This window comes from Moschus berezovskii, chromosome 5, assembly GCF_049115385.1.
Source record: "Moschus berezovskii isolate FMDL1 chromosome 5, NW_MosBer_1.0, whole genome shotgun sequence".
Classification (NCBI taxonomy): domain Eukaryota; kingdom Metazoa; phylum Chordata; class Mammalia; order Artiodactyla; family Moschidae; genus Moschus; species Moschus berezovskii.
Window position 1 is genome coordinate 10163099 of NC_142464.1, and position 20061 is coordinate 10183159.

At 39.9% G+C, this 20061-nt stretch overlaps 1 protein-coding gene across 1 annotated transcript in view; it reads left to right on the forward strand.

The window, feature by feature from the left end:
• Nucleotides 1–20061, forward strand: part of TNIP3 (TNFAIP3 interacting protein 3) — a 47372-nt gene that overhangs the window by 3035 nt on the left and 24276 nt on the right. Inside the window, exons 2-6 of the mRNA XM_055434280.2 lie at nt 8470–8556; nt 12289–12366; nt 14050–14115; nt 15864–15995; nt 19765–19893. Of these exons, the coding sequence (XP_055290255.2) occupies nt 8521–8556; nt 12289–12366; nt 14050–14115; nt 15864–15995; nt 19765–19893 (441 nt within the window). The 5' untranslated portion in view covers nt 8470–8520. The remainder of the gene's footprint in view (nt 1–8469; nt 8557–12288; nt 12367–14049; nt 14116–15863; nt 15996–19764; nt 19894–20061) is intronic.

The window sequence follows — 20061 nt, forward strand, 5'->3', positions numbered from 1 at the left end:
TCCCTCAAAAGTTTTCTGAATTATATTTCTTAATGACTCAGGCTCCTGCATCAAATAAAGTAAATTATGTTTTGTCCAGTGATTTTTTTTAGCCATGTTATTCATGTCTCCTCACATAGGTAAAATGCTTTTTGTTGGGAATAAGCCAGCAGGGCAAAGTTCTGGTATGGGTTCAGCCACCCTCTCATCATATCTCTGAACTTCAATTTAATCCTTCTTAACACAAAAGACGGAGAAGGAAATGGCAAGCCACTCCAGTACTATTGCCTAAAAAATCCCATGGATGGAGGAGCCTGGAAGGCTGCAGTACGTGGGGTCGCTAAGGGTCGGACATGACTGAGCGACTTCACTTTCACTTTTTGCTTTCACACATTGGAGAAGGAAATGGCAACCCACTCCAGTGTTCTTGCCTGGAGAATCCCAGGGACGGGGGAGCCTGGTGGGCTTCTGTCTATGGGGTCACACAGAGTCGGACACGACTGAAGTGACTTAGCAGCAGCAGCAGCAACAACACAAAAAAAGCTCAGGCTTCCCTGGTGACTCAGATGGTAAAGAATCTTCCTGCAGTGCAGGAGACCCAAGTTCGATCCCTGGATTGGGAAGATCCCCTGGAGAAGGGAAGGGCAACCCACTCAAGTATTCTTGCCTGGAGAATTCCATGGAAGTGGAGCTTGACGAGCTTTAGTCCATGGTGTCGCAAAGAGTCAGACATGACCGAGCAACTAATACTTCACTTCACAAACATCAAAGATGCCTCTTCTGACAGCCTTATAGGACTATTATGAAGTCCAAATTGAAGCAGATAAAATATTTCAATCCACAGAACTCACATGTGCCAAATTGTAATTTTCTTTATTTTTTAAACTGTTTTGTTTCAATCTGGGACCCCCATCCCACCTCTGGGAGAATAATTTAATCCAGTTGACTGCAGGAAATCTCAGTCACTTTGGGGTTTGCTCAGGCAGCTTCTATTTTCATTGCAGTCCTACGCAGGAATTCTCTCCTCTGTCTTCTTGCCATAGCAAATCTTACACTCTGTGAAGCAGATTTGTGCAGAAATCCAGCTGGAGTAGAGTTGCCAGATGTGGTAAATAAAAATATAGAATGTCTGCGTGCGTGCTAAGTCGTTTCAGTCGTGTCCAACTCTCTGCGACCCCATGGGCTGTAGCCCACCTGGGATTCTCCTCTGTCCCTGGGATTCTCTAGACAAGAACACTGGAGAGGGCTGCCATGCCCTCCTCCAGGGATCATCAAACCCAGGTCTCTTACATCTCCTTCATTGACAGTTGGGTTCTTTACCACTGGCGCCACCTGGGAAGCCCATAGGATGTCTAGTTAAGTTTAAATTTCATAAAAACAACAAAATATCTCATGGGAAATACTTTTTTAAAAACTACTCTGCATCTAAAACTCAAATTTATCTGGATGTCTTATGCTGTTTTGGCAACTTTAGGAGGAAAGCATCAAGTTGCAATAATCCATCATCTTACACTGCCATTAGCACCAGCATAATCTAATCCTTATGGTCTTTTCATTGGCTTACATCTTCACTGGCAATCACTGAAGCTGCTAGGTCCCTCTTCTCATCTCTTGTCCCCAGATTCGTGTGATAAATACTGCGTTTTCCTCAATCTGACAGCAAAGCATTCTTAAATCCACAGAACCCTAGTTAACCATTTTTATATCATTCTCAGGAATGCAGGAAATTTCTGACTGAGCTTTCACAACACTCTGGGGTTGCGGTGTCTGTCTAAGGACCCCCCTACCTAGACAAAGTCCCAACTGTGTGCCTTGAGGCAAGGCAGAAATTCTCTTCAAGACTTGCCCCTTCCCCAGGTTTAACTCAGGGGGTAAAGCCTCTCTGCCCTTTGATGTTCAGTCTGGGCAGTTCGATAGATGACAGGTGAGTTCCTAGAAGAGTTGGGCTCAGTTTCCCCAAGAGGAGGCACAACATTCAGGTTTTTCCCTGGTCCCTTCCCCATTCTTCCTCAGGGCCTTTATCTACTATGATCTACCTTTATATACCATTCCCTGGGTGGGGGTAGGGGTGAGGAGTGTGGAAGAGGTAAAGGAATAGGTTATACCATCTTTTCATTTTCCCTCTTTATCACTTATGGAATAAGACTTTATGCCTTGAGTCTGTTTTTTTCCCAAACATTTTGTTATGAAAACTTCAAATATATAGCCAAGTTGAGAAGATTCTATGGTATTCACCCATAGCTTCCACCATTAAAAATTTCCCTCTTCTTGCTCATCATGTATCATCTACCTACTGCTCATTTCACCCACCAATCCATGTTGCTTTTTGAGACATTTCAAAATAAATTACACAAAAGGAATTAATCTTAAATTTTTTAAATATATTGCTAGAAATACTAGCCTTGCAATTCAAAGCTTCAGTTTTCAGGATGGCCTCTATTGAAGAGTCTGTTTTGAAATCCAAAGGCTGAATAGGGACTGTTTTTCCTTTTGCATTCAATGACAAACTTGTTCAGCCCTGAGACAAAAGGTATTTCTCACTGAACAAAAAAGGATTAGTTACATGAAACAAAGAACTGTGTGTGTTTGGGGGAATCACCAGTTAATATTTCAGGACATTAACTTATAAGATATAATAAAGCACTCTACAAATGTAGGAAATATTATTGAAAACCACACATATCTTTTAAAAAATCCCTCATAGCATGTATAATCATTGATATTATATATCTATTAAATATTAACTATGATTAGGAGAAAAAAATTTAAGGGGTTTGTATGGAGAGAAGTTAATATTGAGCATTTAAACAAAATAAAGGTGAAATATTTACCTATAAAATGAATAAAAAAAAATTACGTTCAAACAGAACAGCTTTTTAAAAATGGGTAGGTACTCCTACTTGATTCTTTCTTATTTGGAGACAAAATATATATCTTTGTTTATCCCTGTGGTCTTTCTCCTCTGGACTGTGTTCTAAGAAGTAGCAGTGTACTATGATTTCCTACTAAATAAAGATTTATACATAAATAGATTTTTTTTAAATGTGTATATCACCAGCCTGTGCTCTAAAGATACCATGTTAGTTCCCAAGGCTAAAATGATATTGACTCTACCTTCAAGAAGCTTACAGCCTTGAGAGAGAAAAGTACATAAAATGACGGTTTTATGATAAGTGCAAAAATTGATGCCTCACACAGCAACCTGGGATCACAAAGGAGGAGGTAACTAACTCCTCTGGCAAACCAGAGAAGCCTTCAAAGGGGCTGGTGGTCAGACTGGATCAGATGGGTTACTGCTTTGGCAGTGTTGAGAAACCTTTAGACTGGAAGTTTCATAAAGTCTGCAGTTTCATAAAGACTAGAGAATAGTCGGCAAAGTCCAATTTGCCCTATGATATAACTGAGATGCACTAAAGCTAGAAGTGTGCAGTGGAAATAGACATATATGTACTGCTTGGGAGAAGGGCTTTAAACTCTAAGCGGAAGGGAAACAAGCCTGTATCCCTCAAGAGGACGTGGAATTTGGGACATGCCTCTCAGGGGACTCATCTAGTCCAAACCCAGGTCTGGGGGATGAAACGGAGGTCATTTACTAGTTTGGATGCTAAGAAGTTGACGTTCCTGATCTGAGATCTTTTTTAAACTCTTGAGTAGGTACCCACTTCATCAACATTGCAGATTTAGTTTGGGATGGGTAGAAGGCTTTACATGTATCTGAGCACTGCTTGGACTTGCACAGGTACTAAAATAGTTGGCACTATTTTAGGTTTCAGAAATATGGAATAAACACAGCAGACAATAAAAACATATAGGGTATGACATACAGTGCTATGGAAAAAATATAGCAGGAAAGGGCTGACATGGAGAGCAGTGTTAAATCGGAGGCCAGGTAAGATCTCAATAGACAGACGGCATTGAAGTAATTACCCACTGAAGGGGAGGGGATGAGCCATGCGGTTATCTAAGAGAAAGACAGTTCTGAGCAGACAGAACAGGGTGAGTACATGACAGGTTCACGGACCAGCAGTGTGGCCAGGACAGGGTGGAGGAAACAAACAGGAGGACACTGAGAAAGAGGTCAAGGGAGCACAGGCAAGAGCAGGGAGGACCTTGCGGGCCACTGTAACTATAAAGTGTTCTGCTCTCACTGAGGGAAACAGGAAGCCACTGATCCTGAGGTTCTCAGAATTCTCAGAAAGGTTCAGAGCAGAGGAGTGACATGAAATGACATACTCTAAAAACTTGCAGTGGCTACTGGACTGGGGAAAGATGGGAAAGGAGCAAGAGTGGAAGCAAGGAAGCTGTTAGGTTATTGCAGCAATGCAGGTGGGAGATGATGGTGGCTTGGTCAGTGCTAAGATGCTAAGCATCCTGCCAAGGTCAGGTAACTAGTACAGGGTGGACTGGGATTTCATGCAGGGACAGATATCGGTCACTACTCGATGCTCTTTTAAGAATTTTCATGTGAACAAAGTCAGGAAGCAATTATTGACATTTCCATTTTGAAAATTTATAAAAAGGCATGTCTATTTCATTCTTTCCTTAAACTGGGAAAACTCTTGGCTTTTGTGGCAACATGCTGCTTTCCTTTTTGGATGTATTTTCAGAGACCCTAAACAATATCCAGATGAATTGGGTAAAGCTGTGAGGGAAAAGATAAGTCAAGGACGACTCCAAGATTCTTAGTCAAGGGCATGAAAGTTGTCACTGATTGTGATGGGGAAGACACGTTTTGTGGGAGAAGATCAGGAAATAACTTTCATACAAGTGGTGAATGAGGTACCGATTAAGCATCCAAACAGGAATGATGAGCAGGCAATTAATACAGGTGTTGGAGTTCAGAGTTGTGGTTCATTCTACATGCCCCAGGTGAACTGATTATTCAGTAGTTTGATTACCATGAGTTGTTAAATATTTTGGATAATATCTATTAAGTGGTATTAGAGTCATCAATCTAACTCATTTAATACATAATGTGCATATCCAGGTTTATTTCTACCAAAAAGCCACTTTGATTATGTAATTCCTTTGCTCAGAGGTCTTCAGTAGTGCCCCATGGCCTATGTAATAAAGTTAAAATTTCTTAGTCTGAAATTAAACGCTTTTCCCAATTTGATCCAAATCAACTTTAGGCAGAGCACATGAACCCCTCTCTGGGCTTGTAAGAATCCTTCATACTTAGGCTTGTCCATCTCTGTTTCCTTTAAGTTGCTCCCCTTAACGGTAATATATCTCAGCTCTCACAATCTATGAACATCCAATCCATCTTTCAAGGCCCGGCAAAACTTCCAACTCCTGCAATAACTATGAAAGCTCAGAATGAACTCTCTCTGAGTTCATACAAGCATGCTCATATATATATGTGTGTCTCATTGAAAGTAGGAACTTCTATTTTCCTTTGGAACCCACTTAGTGCCATGTGCATAGTAAGTGATATGTAAATGACCTATCTTAAGGCCATATTATTATTAATATCTAAGCTCTTATATGTGTTATTATGAACCCCAACCCTAGGAAGAGGACACCTCTACTATCCCTGGTTTACTATGTGGGATTTGAGACTTAAGGGCCTTAAGCATCATTTCCAAATTTATAAGCAGTGAATGAAAGAGCTCAAATATGAATCCAGATGACTGCTTTCTAAGGGCGGATGTCTTAGTCACCACCAGATACTCCGTCTCCTAGTTAGATAGCTTAGAATAGGTAAGTATTGCTGCTTAGAGTGGGTGGCCTGTCCCTTCTCCAGTGGATTATCCCAACCCAGGAATAGAACTGGGGTCTCTTGCATTGCAGGTGGATTCTTTACCAACTGTGCTATCCGGGAAGCCCACTTGGATAGCACATTCACTTAAAATCCATGCAAATAGATCCAGAAAGCAAAGGAAGTTTTTCAATCCCCATTTTAAAAGGATATTGAAGAAAAACCCATGTTTATTTCACCCACCAAAGAATCTCTCCAAGCATTTATAGAAATGTGATGATTTCTCTTGGACTGATTTTGAGGGCGTTATCATCAACAGGAATGACAGTTCCTGACCACTGACTGGTAGCTCCTTGGTCCTTTACTTCACCATATTTTCCTATGTTTGTTACTTTCCTCTAGATATTAATATTATTTTGGTCACTTGAGAAATGAGAACTCCTCAAATTTGCTTTAGAAACATGGAGTGACATGTCCATTTCTCTGAAAGTTATTGCAGCTACTAAGGCTTCTCAGGGAACAAAGTTTGACTAAAAGTCAGACGCTGAAAGTATACAGCATACGTGAGGCAGTGGAGGTGAGGCGAAGAGCGCTCATATGACAGAAAACACCCAGCGTATTCCTAGGACTGCACTAAGGCACATCCCTTTTTTCCCACTAAACTTGGGGCACTCCAGAAGTTATTACTTATTCATAAATCACCACATGGCTCTCTGGATCTAATAGAAAATCCATTTGTTGTTAAATTGCCATGGCATGAGAGGCAAAAAATAATATAATGAAAAATGCAAAAATACAGGATTTCCATTCAGTAGAATCACTGACACCCTGATGGGCTACAACAACGGATATCCAACAGGATACCCATACAGAGAGGATCCACAGACAGCAATGCCTGGCAAGCACATGTTCTTTCTAACCACTTCTTTAGGTCAGTGCTACCACGGCCACTGGGTTATTCCTACTAAAAGCACAGATAAGGCTGAAGGGAACTTTGACCGTGTATAACTATGCTTTGAGTATGTGTGTATTTGGGAGGAGGAGTTGGGAGAGAAAAGAATACATTTTTATGTTATTGTCTTTTCTTTTCCTGATGAGTGGATTTAACAGTTAATGAAGTGTCAGTCTCCAGGAAACCCCTGCTTGTATTCCCTAAAATCAAATCACACGTAACTCGTTTTACCTTTAGAACTCTGAACAATTTGTTTCCTACTTGTACTTTCGGATATTGCCTTAAGGAAATATCATTCTATTTCACTCAAGTGTACCCCCTAAACAGGCCAAGAAACCAGCAGAAAGTACAGACACACACACATTCCAGATGGAGAGAGCCACAGATATCAGGGGCGTGGCCAGTTCAGGAAGCAGAGGGAGTTCCGTGTGGCAGGAATATAGGAACCAGAGCTGAGAGCTAAAGATGAAAAGCAGGCAATGGCGAGCCACTCCAGTACTCTTGCCTGGAAAATCCCGTGGATGGAGGAGCCTGGTGGGCTGCCGTCCGTGGGGTCGCTAAGGGTCGGACACGACTGAGCGACTTCACTTTCACTTTTCACTTTCACACATTGGAGAAGGCAATGGCAACCCACTCCAGTGTTCTTGCCTGGAGAATCCAGGGACGGGGGAGCCTGGTGGGCTTCCGTCTGTGGGGTCGCACAGAGTCGGACACGCCTGAAGCGACTTAGCAGCAGCAGCAGCAGAGGAGGCAAAGGAGAGTCAAAGCCCCGCTGCCCATGCATTCCCTTTACAGAGTCTGAATTCAGGAGTTTTAGGGTTTATCCTGCATATATTTCGATATCGAATAGAGACGTCTAAAGAAAAATGTAAATTAAGTAACTAATTCTTCTCTCCTTTCAGCCACACATTCTTTCCTTTCGGTATCTTGCCTCTCCATTCGTCCCCTTTCCTCCAAGTCAAGAATGAGGTCTCTGCTCTGTCACGGCCCCTGTGTGTAGCTCAGAGCATCTGCTTTCCGTGCTTTTACCTGCACTACCTATCAAGTGCTCTACTACCTCGGTGCCGGTAAAACTACAAGCCAACTCATTAAAGTGGAATGTTAGTGAAAAAAAGATTTTACTTCCCTGGAGTTATAGAGAAAAGGTGGACCAACTGCAGAAAAAACAGTTTTGAGACTTTACACTTGAGAAGCAAGTTTAAACTTCCTGCCAATACAGAAGATTAATTTTACAAACAATACCCAATACCTTTGTAATGAATTATTTTCTTTTTTAGTTCCATAAGAATTAGTAGCACTTACAGAATTATGTATGACATTAAATTTCACACAGTTAAGCTGATACACGTAAGACATTGCCAGAAAATCTGGTCCTTAGGGAAGTAAGTGCCCCGAGTTGTCAAAAAGTCAACAGTTGCTTAATTGATCTGGGAAATACAGTGAAATTATGGCAGCTCGGCTACTGAGGAAAGACTTGGTGTGCCTAGGCTAGTCTGTGGTAACTTCCTCCTCCAGTGACAGAAACTGCCAGTAAAGGAAGAAAGGCAATTTACATACCATAGCCAGGCGATCTGCCTTGTGTGTTAGTCACAGCCTGACAGCTTGAGACATCCTGGGAAGCCCCTAGCTGGAAGAGAAGAAAAGTTATCGTCACAGTTGCTTTTAGCCTTATTCTGTGTAATTCACATACAGAGTCACTTTTGTACATCTTCAATGAAAAATTGTTACTGTTATTTTCTGTCTGTTAACTATTTTTGCAGTATTTTTAAAATTACATATATTTCGCTCTCACTTTAAAACACAAAATTTTCTTCTTTTTTTCTTTCTGCTCTCCAAGCCTCCAGGAAAAACAACTTCTGTGGCACATTTCTTACAGAGCACAGCTAGAATGAGCGGTGCAGAAAGTTCTACGGATCATGCAGAGGTAAGAACACATTTCTGGGAGATGAATTGACCATACATACCATCAACAGCATTGCTAATGGCTAATTATGCAATGACTAATAAGAATAGAAATGGCTAGTTTGCTTTCTTTAGCTAAGATACGCTCTACATATTTCAACAGTACTATTCAATAAAGAAAAAATATCTAGGTGACTGGTTGCATTTTCTTTGACACCTCTGAGCTACATTTCTTTTTTTTTTACAAAGTGAGAAATAAAAGCCTGTCCTTTCAGGTTTTCAATTCTATGTTTCACATTTTGCTCTTTACTTAAAAAGGAATTTGGTGTAATGTAAAATTTAAGAGAATATTATATTCGTGTGCTTAGAAATGAAATCTATTACAGCAATAGAATACCTGTGGTAAAATATACGTGCAATTAATATCACAGTCTCTTCTCTGTTACTGTTTACTGCAACAGACACTAATTGAAAGTGTTTTCTTAAAGTATTTGTTAATGATAACTAAGATATAATAGGAGACAGACTCTTTTGTCCATTCAGGTATTTAATTTAGCAGTCCCAGAACTTGAATCTCTTAAAAACTGATCTGGGCATTTGGGTGAATGAGAAAGCAAGGTCTGAATACTTTGCACATAGATTACGTTTTATAAAGAGTGATTTTTCTTTAAATGAGCCCTTAGAAGGACCAGTGACCTAAAAATCTTTCTATGCCTTTATTAGCAAATTAGAAGCACAGCAAAAACAAGTGAAAAGTTTCTCCAAAACTTTGTATTTGACTGCTTTGTTTCATTTTAATGCACATCTCTATCATATGAATGGTGCTAAAATGTTCATTAATCTCCACAGAAATTCTTAGTGATATATTTATGACTTATAAGCCATATTTATTGCTGTGCTTTATCTGTCTTGCAGATTTAATATATTTACTAAATCACTTTATAAAGAATTTTATAAATAATTATTTAAAAATAACTTTTAAAAGAAAATCAAGGGTCAAAATACTTTATAATTTTTCAGAGAAAATTGAATATGGAAAAAATGCAAACTACCTGATTACTCTAAATCTAAATTCTCAGAAAGCAGGGTCATACAAATGTCTGTTGGTCACAGAATTTTTTTTGTGTAAATAGAAAATAGACTTTTTGAGGACCCCAAATTCAAGTTCTGAACCACAGTATGGAATGGAGGAACATTGAACTTTAATATGAGTCATGAAAATCAGTGGTATTTATGAAAAATAGAGGCGGGATAAATAGGTGGTGCACAGAGAATTTTAAGACAGTGAAGCCATCCTACAGGATCTTCTAATGACAGACACATGTCATTGCATATTCATCTACAGCCACAGAATATGCACAACCGCAAGAGGGGAGCCTAAGGTAAACTGCGGATTTGGGTGATGATGCTGAGCCAATGCAGGCTCATCTATTAACAAATATACCACTCTGGCAGAGGAGGCTGACAATGGGTAAAACTATCAGACTTTATTTTGGGGGGCTCCAAAATCACTGCAGATGCTGATTGCAGCCATGAAATTAAAAGACGCTTACTCCTTGGAAGGAAAGTTATGACCAACCTTGATAGTATATTAAAAAGCAGAGACATTACTTTGCCAACAAAGGTCCATCTAGCCAAGGCTATGGTTTTTTCCATGGTAATGTACGGATGTGAGAGTTGGACTGTGAAGAAAGCTGATCGCCAAAGAATTGATGCTTTTGAACTGTGGTGTTGGAGAAGACTCCTGAGAGTCCCTTGGACTGCAAGGAGATCCAACCAGTCCATTCTAAAGGAGATCAATCCTGGGTGTTCATTGGAAGGACTGATGCTAAAGCTGAAACTGCAATACTTTGGCCACCTCATGCGACGAGTTGACTCACTGGAAAAGACTCTGATGCTGGGAAAGGTTGGGGGCGGGAGGAGAAGGGGACGACGGAGAATGAGATGGCTGGATGGCATCACCGACTCTGTGGACATGAGTTTGAGTGAACTCCGGGAGTTGGTGATGGACAGGGAGGCCTGGCGTGCTGTGATTCATGGGGTCGCAGAGAGTCAGACACAACTGAGCGACTGAACTGAACTGAACTGAACTGAACCCATGCGTTGGGGCAATAGGTATATGGGAAATCTCTATACTCCCCACTCAATTTTGCAGTGAACCTAAAACTGCTCTAAAAAGTAAAGTCTATTAAAAAGAAGATAGAGTGCTATAGCTCCCTTCCAGAAATTCTGATCGGTGTTCTGGGTGCCCTATGTTTAGCAAGCCCCCAGGTGAACGCACCCTAGTGGTGAGAGAACCGCTAGTCCAGAATCCAGTCTTCCTGCATCTCTGCTTCGCTTAGCCCAGCACACACTAAGTAGGGTTGCTTCACAGCATTTTCCAAATCAACTACAACTAATTTTTAGTCTGTTCTGATCCAGAATAAGTTCTGTCCCTTAGAAGTCTTCCTAAAAAACAGAAATCTCAATTGCAGGACCCAACATACTTGTCACTTGGAAACTGATATCACTTCTGGCACTGGGCTAAACCAGTATGAGGTCAACAAGCAGGTATAATCATCCTGATTTTTGTTGACCTACAGAAGAATGCCTCTTTTTAAATGCAGTCTTAGTTACACATGTGACTGAATAGGAAGTAACTAGGAAAACTGAGAACAGCGTCTATAGAGGTGTAAAACACCGTGGAACCCTAAGACACTGAGACAAAAGTTAGCAAAGATAGAAAAATAGTTTTATAAATCATTTCTAATGAAAAAAGTCCTTGAAATTCCATGAAGATTACAAAGCAACATTTCTTGTAACGTTTCTGGCAAAGGCCAACATGTTTTGAAATTATTTCTTATTGTTCATGAATACCCTTAAGCAATTTCTTGGTCCACAGTAATTATTGAGCCTGAGACTAAATGGCAGATTTCCAGACTACCCTCATCATCCAATTCATTGTGTTAGTTTTTGACTCAGCCATGCAATGATTTTAAGACTATTGAGTTAGAACAAAGAAAACAGTATGTTAGTGAACTTTGCTGGTGATCGCTTTAGACAGATGGTAGGCAGTTTCTAGAATTTCTGTGCTTTCTTTAAATGAATAGTATTTTCTTAAAAATAAAAAAGTGATTAATTTTTCACCAAGCCAATGATTTATTATTAATCTAAATTTGTCACCTAGCGGCTTTATACATAGGGCTGGTTAAAATTACACAACACGAGATAACCTATGCCCACCTCTCTAAGATAATCATATGATGGTCACTGAAGTAGTTAATGTATTATTATTGCTTCAGAATCAGTTTGTCTCCATGTAACATACTGTGTTAGTCTCCTTTTCTTGGTTCTATCATTCCTCTGACTTTTAGGGCCACTCCAAATCATGGGCGTGTCTACATAAATGAATTGTTTTTTTTAATTTTACCAGGTATATAACTAACATGTATCTATGAAACTTACCTGATTTCTATATACATTATATTCTGTACTTTCATTTTTTGGGGAAAATGATTGAAATCCAAATTCATTAAATTCTAATTTCTTGCTTACCTCTTACATAGATACATTTGTAATTTATTCAATAATTGTCTAGGTAGTTAATTCATATAAAGGAGTTTCTAAAATATAAAGCTTTTTCATCAACAGTTCTCTATGAAGGAGATAATATTTTAGCAAAATCTTTATAAATTACAACATGAGAGCTTGTGAAAGGCAACACTTCTCCTGTTTATTTGACAAACTATTCTGCTTTGCTCTTTTTTTTTTTAAGTGTGCTCAGTCGTCAAGAAGAAAGAACATAAATTCTCTTGAACAAAAGATAAGATGTCTGGAAAAGCAGAGAAAAGAGGTAATTTTGCAATATTAGTTGGAGCAACATGGGCCATGGATTAAAGCTGAGAATAAGAGGCAGCTAGCGCCTTTTGTTTTTGTTGTTGGTTGCAGTATGTATCTTCAGGATCCCAGGCTGCACTGTACTGAGAGCAAATGCCTATTTCTTACTCACCTACACGTCTCTTACTTGGTCTGTCAGTGCTTGTGCAAATGAATAAAAATGACAAACCCATAAATTCAATAATTATAATTTAATATTTTTAAATTAGATGTTTCTTCCACATGGGCCAGGTGAGTTTATCATCTGGGCTGTTAATGCTCTGCAACTTGACACACCTTGAAACTCAAACTGTCAAAGGCCTTATTGTATAGTTGACTTGGGTACTATGACATCATGAGTTGGCATCTGACCAACAGGGGTTAAGGAGCATTATCACAAGAGAAATTTGTTTTAAAATTTCATTGGGTATGTAATGGATATTATTTTGAGTTCTCTTTTTCTGAGCTTAATGAATATTAGAACTTCTTTATTCTCCTCAGAGGAAGAGGTACCAAACTAACAATTTTGGCACCAGGTTGTCAGTCTGGTACTTCCTTTTCTAAATCATTTTCTACATTACAGCCTTTCTGTCTTCTTCTTTGGTATCCTCCACTCTGCTTTGATACTGCATAAAATAGTGTGCTCTTCTGGGAAAGTATTGAACTTCAGCAAAGTAATGTTACCAGAGCACAGAAATGTTAGTCCCTAAAATGACAGCAGCTCAGGGATCTTTATAAAATAATATTATATAGTCTTATTCTAAAAAGTCATATCTATTTCTAGCATCAGAGTTACCTAGCTACTGCCATTCTGGATTAGATATTTTGTTTTGTAACTAAGAGAAAGTTTTGTTACATTTTTGGTCATCATATCTATCTTCTCCACGTCTGTCCTATATTTATAGCTGTTGGATTTTCTTTTAATGTGGAAAGCTGTAGACTTCCCTGACTAGAAAACTAAAAAGCAGTCATAGTGTTTTTCCTTTCATCTATTTAGCACATAGTTTTGAAGTTTGAAACAAAGTTTCAAATTGTTTGCAGCTTAAATTGCTTCTAAAATTGTCTTATGACAAAACTATTATTCCTCAAATAATCTAAGCTTTCAAAAAAGTGATATTATCTATTAGTTGAGTATATTATACAAATCATGTACTGATTTTTTTTTTAAAAACACATTATTGCAAGTAAATGATTATCAGTTAATGAGACTTGGAATTTTTAATATAAATTCTACCTTTAAAAGCTGTAAGAAATATTACATTATAATAGTCAAGATAAGCACATAGAAAAATATGGAAAGATTTGAAAAAAGACTTCAAATATGAATATATATTACAGAAAACCATTAATGCAATTTGTATCAGATTCTGGTTGGATTGAACAAAGATGAAAATTCAAATAAGTATGCAAAGTTAGAAGTTTCTAATAAATTGTTTGGCTGATTAGTTAAGATATACCTAAGATGTACTGGTTTTTCATATGTGAGCCAGTTATGAAAGGTTAATGTGTTAACTCATCCCAGATCTACCATAACTTGGTGAAAAGAATACTGTCTTCACCAATGACTTCCAAAATCTTACCTCAAAAAGTGATTTCATTTTGACTAAATTTCCAACTGGGCAGAATCCTTTGTTGATTTACCAAATTCTCATAATTTCAGCTCCTGGAAGTTAACCAGCAATGGGATCAGCAATTTAGAAGCATGAAAGAGTTATATGAAAGAAAGGTAAACACTTCTCTGTTTGATATTTGCTTTAACTCAATAATCTGAGTGAGCCAAGTATGTGAAGATTTTCATTGATTTCAACTACAGGAGATTTGTGAATAGCCAGCCATCTGTTGAAAAATGATAAGGGGGAGGGTGCTGAGTGTATTACTGGCCTCTTGGTACTGAAGATTAATGAAGGAAGCAAAGGTGTCAGTGAATTGTCTTGAGAATGTAAAAATAAAGATACTAAAAATAGCCTCCAGCGATATCTCTAAGTTCTTGCACACATTTATCTTAGTTCACAGAGCATCCTGGCTCTGTTACTAGCAGCCATAAAAGCACAAAATTATATGTGAGGTGAGAGATGGCTTAAAGTTCATGCTGTTTTATACAAGGCTGCTTCTCCAGTTCTTTACAGCATAAGCTGTTTCCAGCAGATAAGGAAAGAATGCTAACGGTGAGTGAGGGGAAATGGAGCAAACCCTCTTCTCTCTAAAGCATGTACTCAGACAAGAAACTTCTGTTCTGGTGAGAAAAAAAAAAATTTTTTTTAATATATATTTAAAGAGGAAAAGTCATTTATTATTTAAAATCATTTCATATTTCAAAAGAGAGAAGAGAAAGTAAACTCCCTAAATAATTCAAAATTAAGAAATTTGACCACAAGTGAGAAATACAACAGAATTGCTCTTTTCTTCCCCATTTTGATACTCAAAGTATTACATTTAGAAAAAGCAGGATAGTTTTCACTACACCAGGCCATGGCCAAGCCACCTTATAATAATATTCAGAGGGGCAGCTTTTGGGGCTCCAAATTTTAAATCACATGATCCCAGAAAAACATTTAGTTACCTTCCCAAAGGGCTTGCAGCTGCGTGAAGACCCAGGGATAAAAATGGCCACATTCCCCATCTTTGATGAAGTACTTGTTCCTAAGGCTTCTCTCGCTGGACCCCTGTCACCCAGACACCTAATTTGGAATTTAATAGCAGGTCAAGAGGCTTGGCCCGCATTGCACAGCAGGTCAAGTGCTGCAGGTTCCATTCCATTCCGTCTCTCAGTCGTGTCCGACTCTTTGCGACCCGGTGGACTGTAGCCTACCAAGCTTCTCCGGTTGCTGAGTAAAGGCCGTATCTGTTTTTGTGCAATATAAGCTTGGCCACCTCATGCGACGAGTTGACTCACTGGAAAAGACTCTGATGCTGGGAAGGATTAGGGGCGGGAGGAGAAGGGGACGACAGAGGATGAGATGGCTGGATGGCATCACCGACTCTGTGGACATGAGTTTGAGTGAACTCCGGGAGTTGGTGATGGACAGGGAGGCCTGGCGTGCTGTGATTCATGGGGTCGCGGAGAGTCGGACACGACTGAGCGACTGAACTGAACTGAACTGAAGCTTGTTCACTGATCTCCATCCTTCGCTGCCCTCTTCAGATCATGCAAGGCACACCTTGCCAGTTGAAAATAGAATGACGAGCCTCGCCGGCTCCCTTAAGGTCGGAGGGTTTATTCCCTCCAAAGGGGTGTGGTCTGGAGAAAGGAGCCTACAAGCTGTTTTGGTGTTTGCTTTTTTCTCTTGTAGAGGAAGCATTTTTTTTAAAAGCAAAAGACCTGATCTTGGTTTGGGACAGTGGGAAGAAGAGCCCCTCCCTAGGCGATGCCCAGGAGTGAGCTAGTTCTGTCCCCGGGTGTTAGGTTGGGGAAAAGACAGGGGTTGGTGGGCTTCGGACTAGGTGTCTGCAGCTGTCTGTGAACCACTCCTGCAGGTCGCAGAGCTGAAATCGAAACTGGATTCCGCAGAAAGATTCCTGGGAACACTGGAGAAGGAGCGGATGCAGAGCCCGAGGGAGAGCTGCCCGCCGCGCTGCTGGACCAGTGAGCCGCTGCGGCGTGCGGAGGTGGGCGGGGCTCGGGAGCGAATCCCCGCCCCCAGGGGGGCGGGGCCCCTGCCACCGATGGGCCAGCGTGTACAGGTTACGCAAGGGCCCCAAACCAGGGGCCACGTCTCTAGAATCAAAAGGCTGGAGGTGCCCTATTCGCTTCCTCCTTTGCCGTTCAGCAGACTCCATCCGCAGGGAGAACAAAGCCACAGGTTTGGGGGTGTTTTTCCAGGGCATTGCAGCCTAGGAAAAAATTCATTTTGCTTTTTTGCTTTTACTCATACTGATTTATTTTTACTGCTATTGTTGATGATATGACAAATCTTTGTACAGCTGCTTTTCAGCTTACAAGAAGCTTTACAAATAAGTATGACTTTTGTCACCCTAAAAAGATAACATTTTTGAAAACTGCCTCATCCTCCTCATCTCATTTAACATTCTCTGCCCATCTGTTAGGAAAATCTTACATTTGTCATTTTAGAGATGAGAAGGCTGAGGTGTAGAGTTGAGATGGCTTGTCAATGTCTAAAAGTATCACAAGGGAAAATGGGACTTGAACCCAGTCTCCAGATTGGAAGGGTCCTTTAATCCTCCTGAGAACTAACAGATGGCATGGAGATGATGTCTTTTCTTAATGTGGACTCCTGGTTTTACTTTTAGTTATGGGACTACGAACAAAGCTAGTGGAGGTGATGGAATTCCAGTTGAGCTATTTCAAATCCTAAAAGATGATGCTGTGAAAGTGCTGCACTCAATATGCCAGCAAATTTGGAAAACTCAGCAGTGGCCACAGGACTGAAAAGGTCAGACTTCATTCCAATCCCAAAGAAAGGCAATACCAAAGAATGCTCAAACTACCGCACAATTGCGCTCATCTCATACACTAGCAAAGTAATGCTCAAAATTCTCCAAGCCAGGCTTCAGCAATAAGTGAAACTTGAACTTCCAGATGTTCAAGCTGGATTTAGAAAAGGCAGAGGAACCAGAGATCAAGTTGCCAGTATCCGTTGGATCATAGACAAAGCAAGAGAGCTCCAGAAAAACATCTCTTTCTGCTTTATTGACTATGCCAAAGCCTTTGACTGTGTGGATCACCATAAACTGTGGAAAATTCTTCAGGAGATGGGAATACCAGATCCAACTGACCTGCCTCCTGAGAAACCTATATGCAGGTCAGGAAGCAATAGTTAGAACTGGACATGGAACAACAGACTGGTTCCAAATCAGGAAAGGAGTACATCAAGGCTGTCAGGCTGCTTATTTAACTTACACACAGAGTACATCATGCAAAATGCCGGGCTGGATGAAGCACAAGCTGGAATCAAGATTGCCAGGAGAAATATCAATAACTTCAGATACACAGATGACACCACCCTTATGGCAGAAAGCAAAGAAGAACTAAAGAGCCTCTTGATGAAAGTGAAAGAGGAGAGTGAAAAATTTGAATTAAAACTCAACATTCAGAAAACAAAGATCATGGCATCCAGTTCCATCACTTCATGGCAAATAGATGGGGAAACAATGGAAACAGTGAGAGACCTTATTTTGGGGGGCTCCAAAATCACTGCAAATGGTGACTGCAGCCATGAGATTAAAAGACGCTTGCTCCCTGGAAGAAAAGGTATGACCAACCTATACAGCATATTAAAGAGAAGCTCTCTCCCCTCTCCCTCCCCATCCCACCCCTCTGATTCATGTTGAGGTTTGACAGAAAACAGAAGAATTATGTAAACTGATTATTCTTCAATAAAAAATAAAATTTTTTAAAAAGCAGACATACTTTGCTGACAAAGATCAGTCTAGATAAAGTTTTTCCAGTAGTGATATATGGTGTGAGAGTTGGACTATAAAGAAAGCTGAGTGCCAAAGAATTGATGTTTTTGAACTGTGGTGTTGGAGAAGACTCTTGAGAGTCCCTTGGACTGCAAGGAAATCAAACCAGCCCATCCTCAAGGAAATCAGTCCTGAATATTCATTGGAGGTACTGATGCTGAAGCTGAAACTCCAATGATTTGGCCACCTGATGAGAAGAACTGACTCATTTGAAAAAACCCTAATGCTGGGAAAGATTGAAGGCAGGAGGAGAAGGGGACGACAGAGGATGAGATGGTTGGATGGCATCACCGACTCAATGGACACGAGTTTGGGCAAGCTCCAGGAGTTGATGATGGACAGGGAAGCCTGGCGTGCTCCGATTCATGGGGTTGCAAAGAGTCGGACACGACTGAGTGACTGAACTGCACTGAACTGATGGGACTTTATGGATATGGTAGGAAAAGGGCAGCGGCCCTTGAGCTTTAATAGCCTCTCATTTTTTCAGACAGGAAAAAGAAGAATAAGGCTAATTTTCTCAGGTGAAGTCTTGTGACTGATACTGTGATGAAGTGGTTGTGTTTTACAACATGTACCAGTGTTAAGGCAGTTTCACAAATTAGTACATGACAACATCTGTTCAGATTTCCCACCTTGCTAAGGACATCTTTGGCAGTGTCCAAGAAAGCAAAGTTTAGCAGTTCCCTTTCTGCCATGTAAAAGTTCCTTTCTGTTCCATCTACATCCAGCACAGGAATCATGGTTATTTTTTTCCCTATGCCATTTGGATCATTTCCTAGTTGAAATAACTCTCTTAAGCTATGCTAAATTAGAAAAAGATTGGTGAATTTTCTGGGTGTACATATAGATCTATTCTGGTTAAACAAAGGCAAATAGAAATGTTTTCACTTTTAAAGAAAACAACTCACCTAAAGTTGATTTCTTAAATCATTGTTTTGGGAAAGAATAGCTATTGAAACAATATACTTTAACATATGGATTCACCTAAACTCCAGAATATTTATTTTACTAGGTTAAAATTTTCATCTTATTAAGAATCCAATTCACTCCACAAAAAGTTTACTGTCCAGAATATAAAATTAAGAGATAGGAGACAGCTGTTGTCTGAATCCATAACCTGTGTCTAAGCCACCAGTCTTGCTTCAGGTACTTAAAACGTTGGATTGCTTGAAGGCGATCTGAAAAGTGGAGGAGTGATGGCAGGTGGACTAGCCCATCTCTACATTTTAAAAGTAATCATCACAAAAATACAGCACTCTGAGTAATTATCTGTGGTGTAGGGTCTTATTGCCTGAGATTTTATCTTTTATCCTCTTCTGTCTCTCTCCAGGCCAGAATGAAGCAGGGCTTTGAGATACTGGTATTTTTTTGTCACTGTGACACTTTTTGCATTTTAGAACTTTCAGTTATTTTTTAGTGAATCAGTCTTCCGTCACCACCTTATAACAGTTCATAGGGAATGGCTTATTCTGCAGACTCATATGATCCTTAAAAGTGAGGAGTGGGGATTTTGATATCTTGTTCTGTGGTCACAAAACTTAGTAGCAGCAAGGATAACAGAAAGATTTCTTCTATCCTAATCCTGACTTCCACCCAGAGTTGTTGTTTAGTTACTAAGTCATATCCAACCCTTTTAAGATCCCACAGACTATAGCCTGCCAGGGTCCTATGTCCATGGGATTTCCCAGGCAAGAATACTGAAGTGGGTTGCCATTTCCTTCTCTAGTGGATCTCCTGATCCAAGGATCAAACCCAATCACCTGCATTCACAGGCAGGTTCTTTACAGATGAACCATGAGGGAAGCCCACCCAGAGACTATTACTCAAGTGGGATGTTAGTGAAAATCTAGTAGGTCTTGGGTATTTTTTTTTTTTAATTTCAGAAGTAGTCCTACAAAATCATCTCATCTGAATTTTATTGATTTGGGATTTGTTTTCTTGCTTTCTATTTCAGAAGGAAAAGGAGAGCCTAAATGGAGAATTACATGAATTGAAAATAGAGAATAACCTTTTGAAGGAAAAAAATGCTCTCATGAACCACAAGAAGCAACATTATGAATGTGAAATAAAACGCCTCAATAAGGTATCAAGCCAGGTGAAGTTGGAGAGGTCAAATGTGAGGTTTCTATATAAAGAGTACATTCTGGGCTGAGACTCACAGCAAAATCCACTCACACTGCAATGCAGCTCACAGTCTTAGGGGACTTGCACAAAAGGCCTCTGTAATTTTATAAATTTCTCCTATATTCCT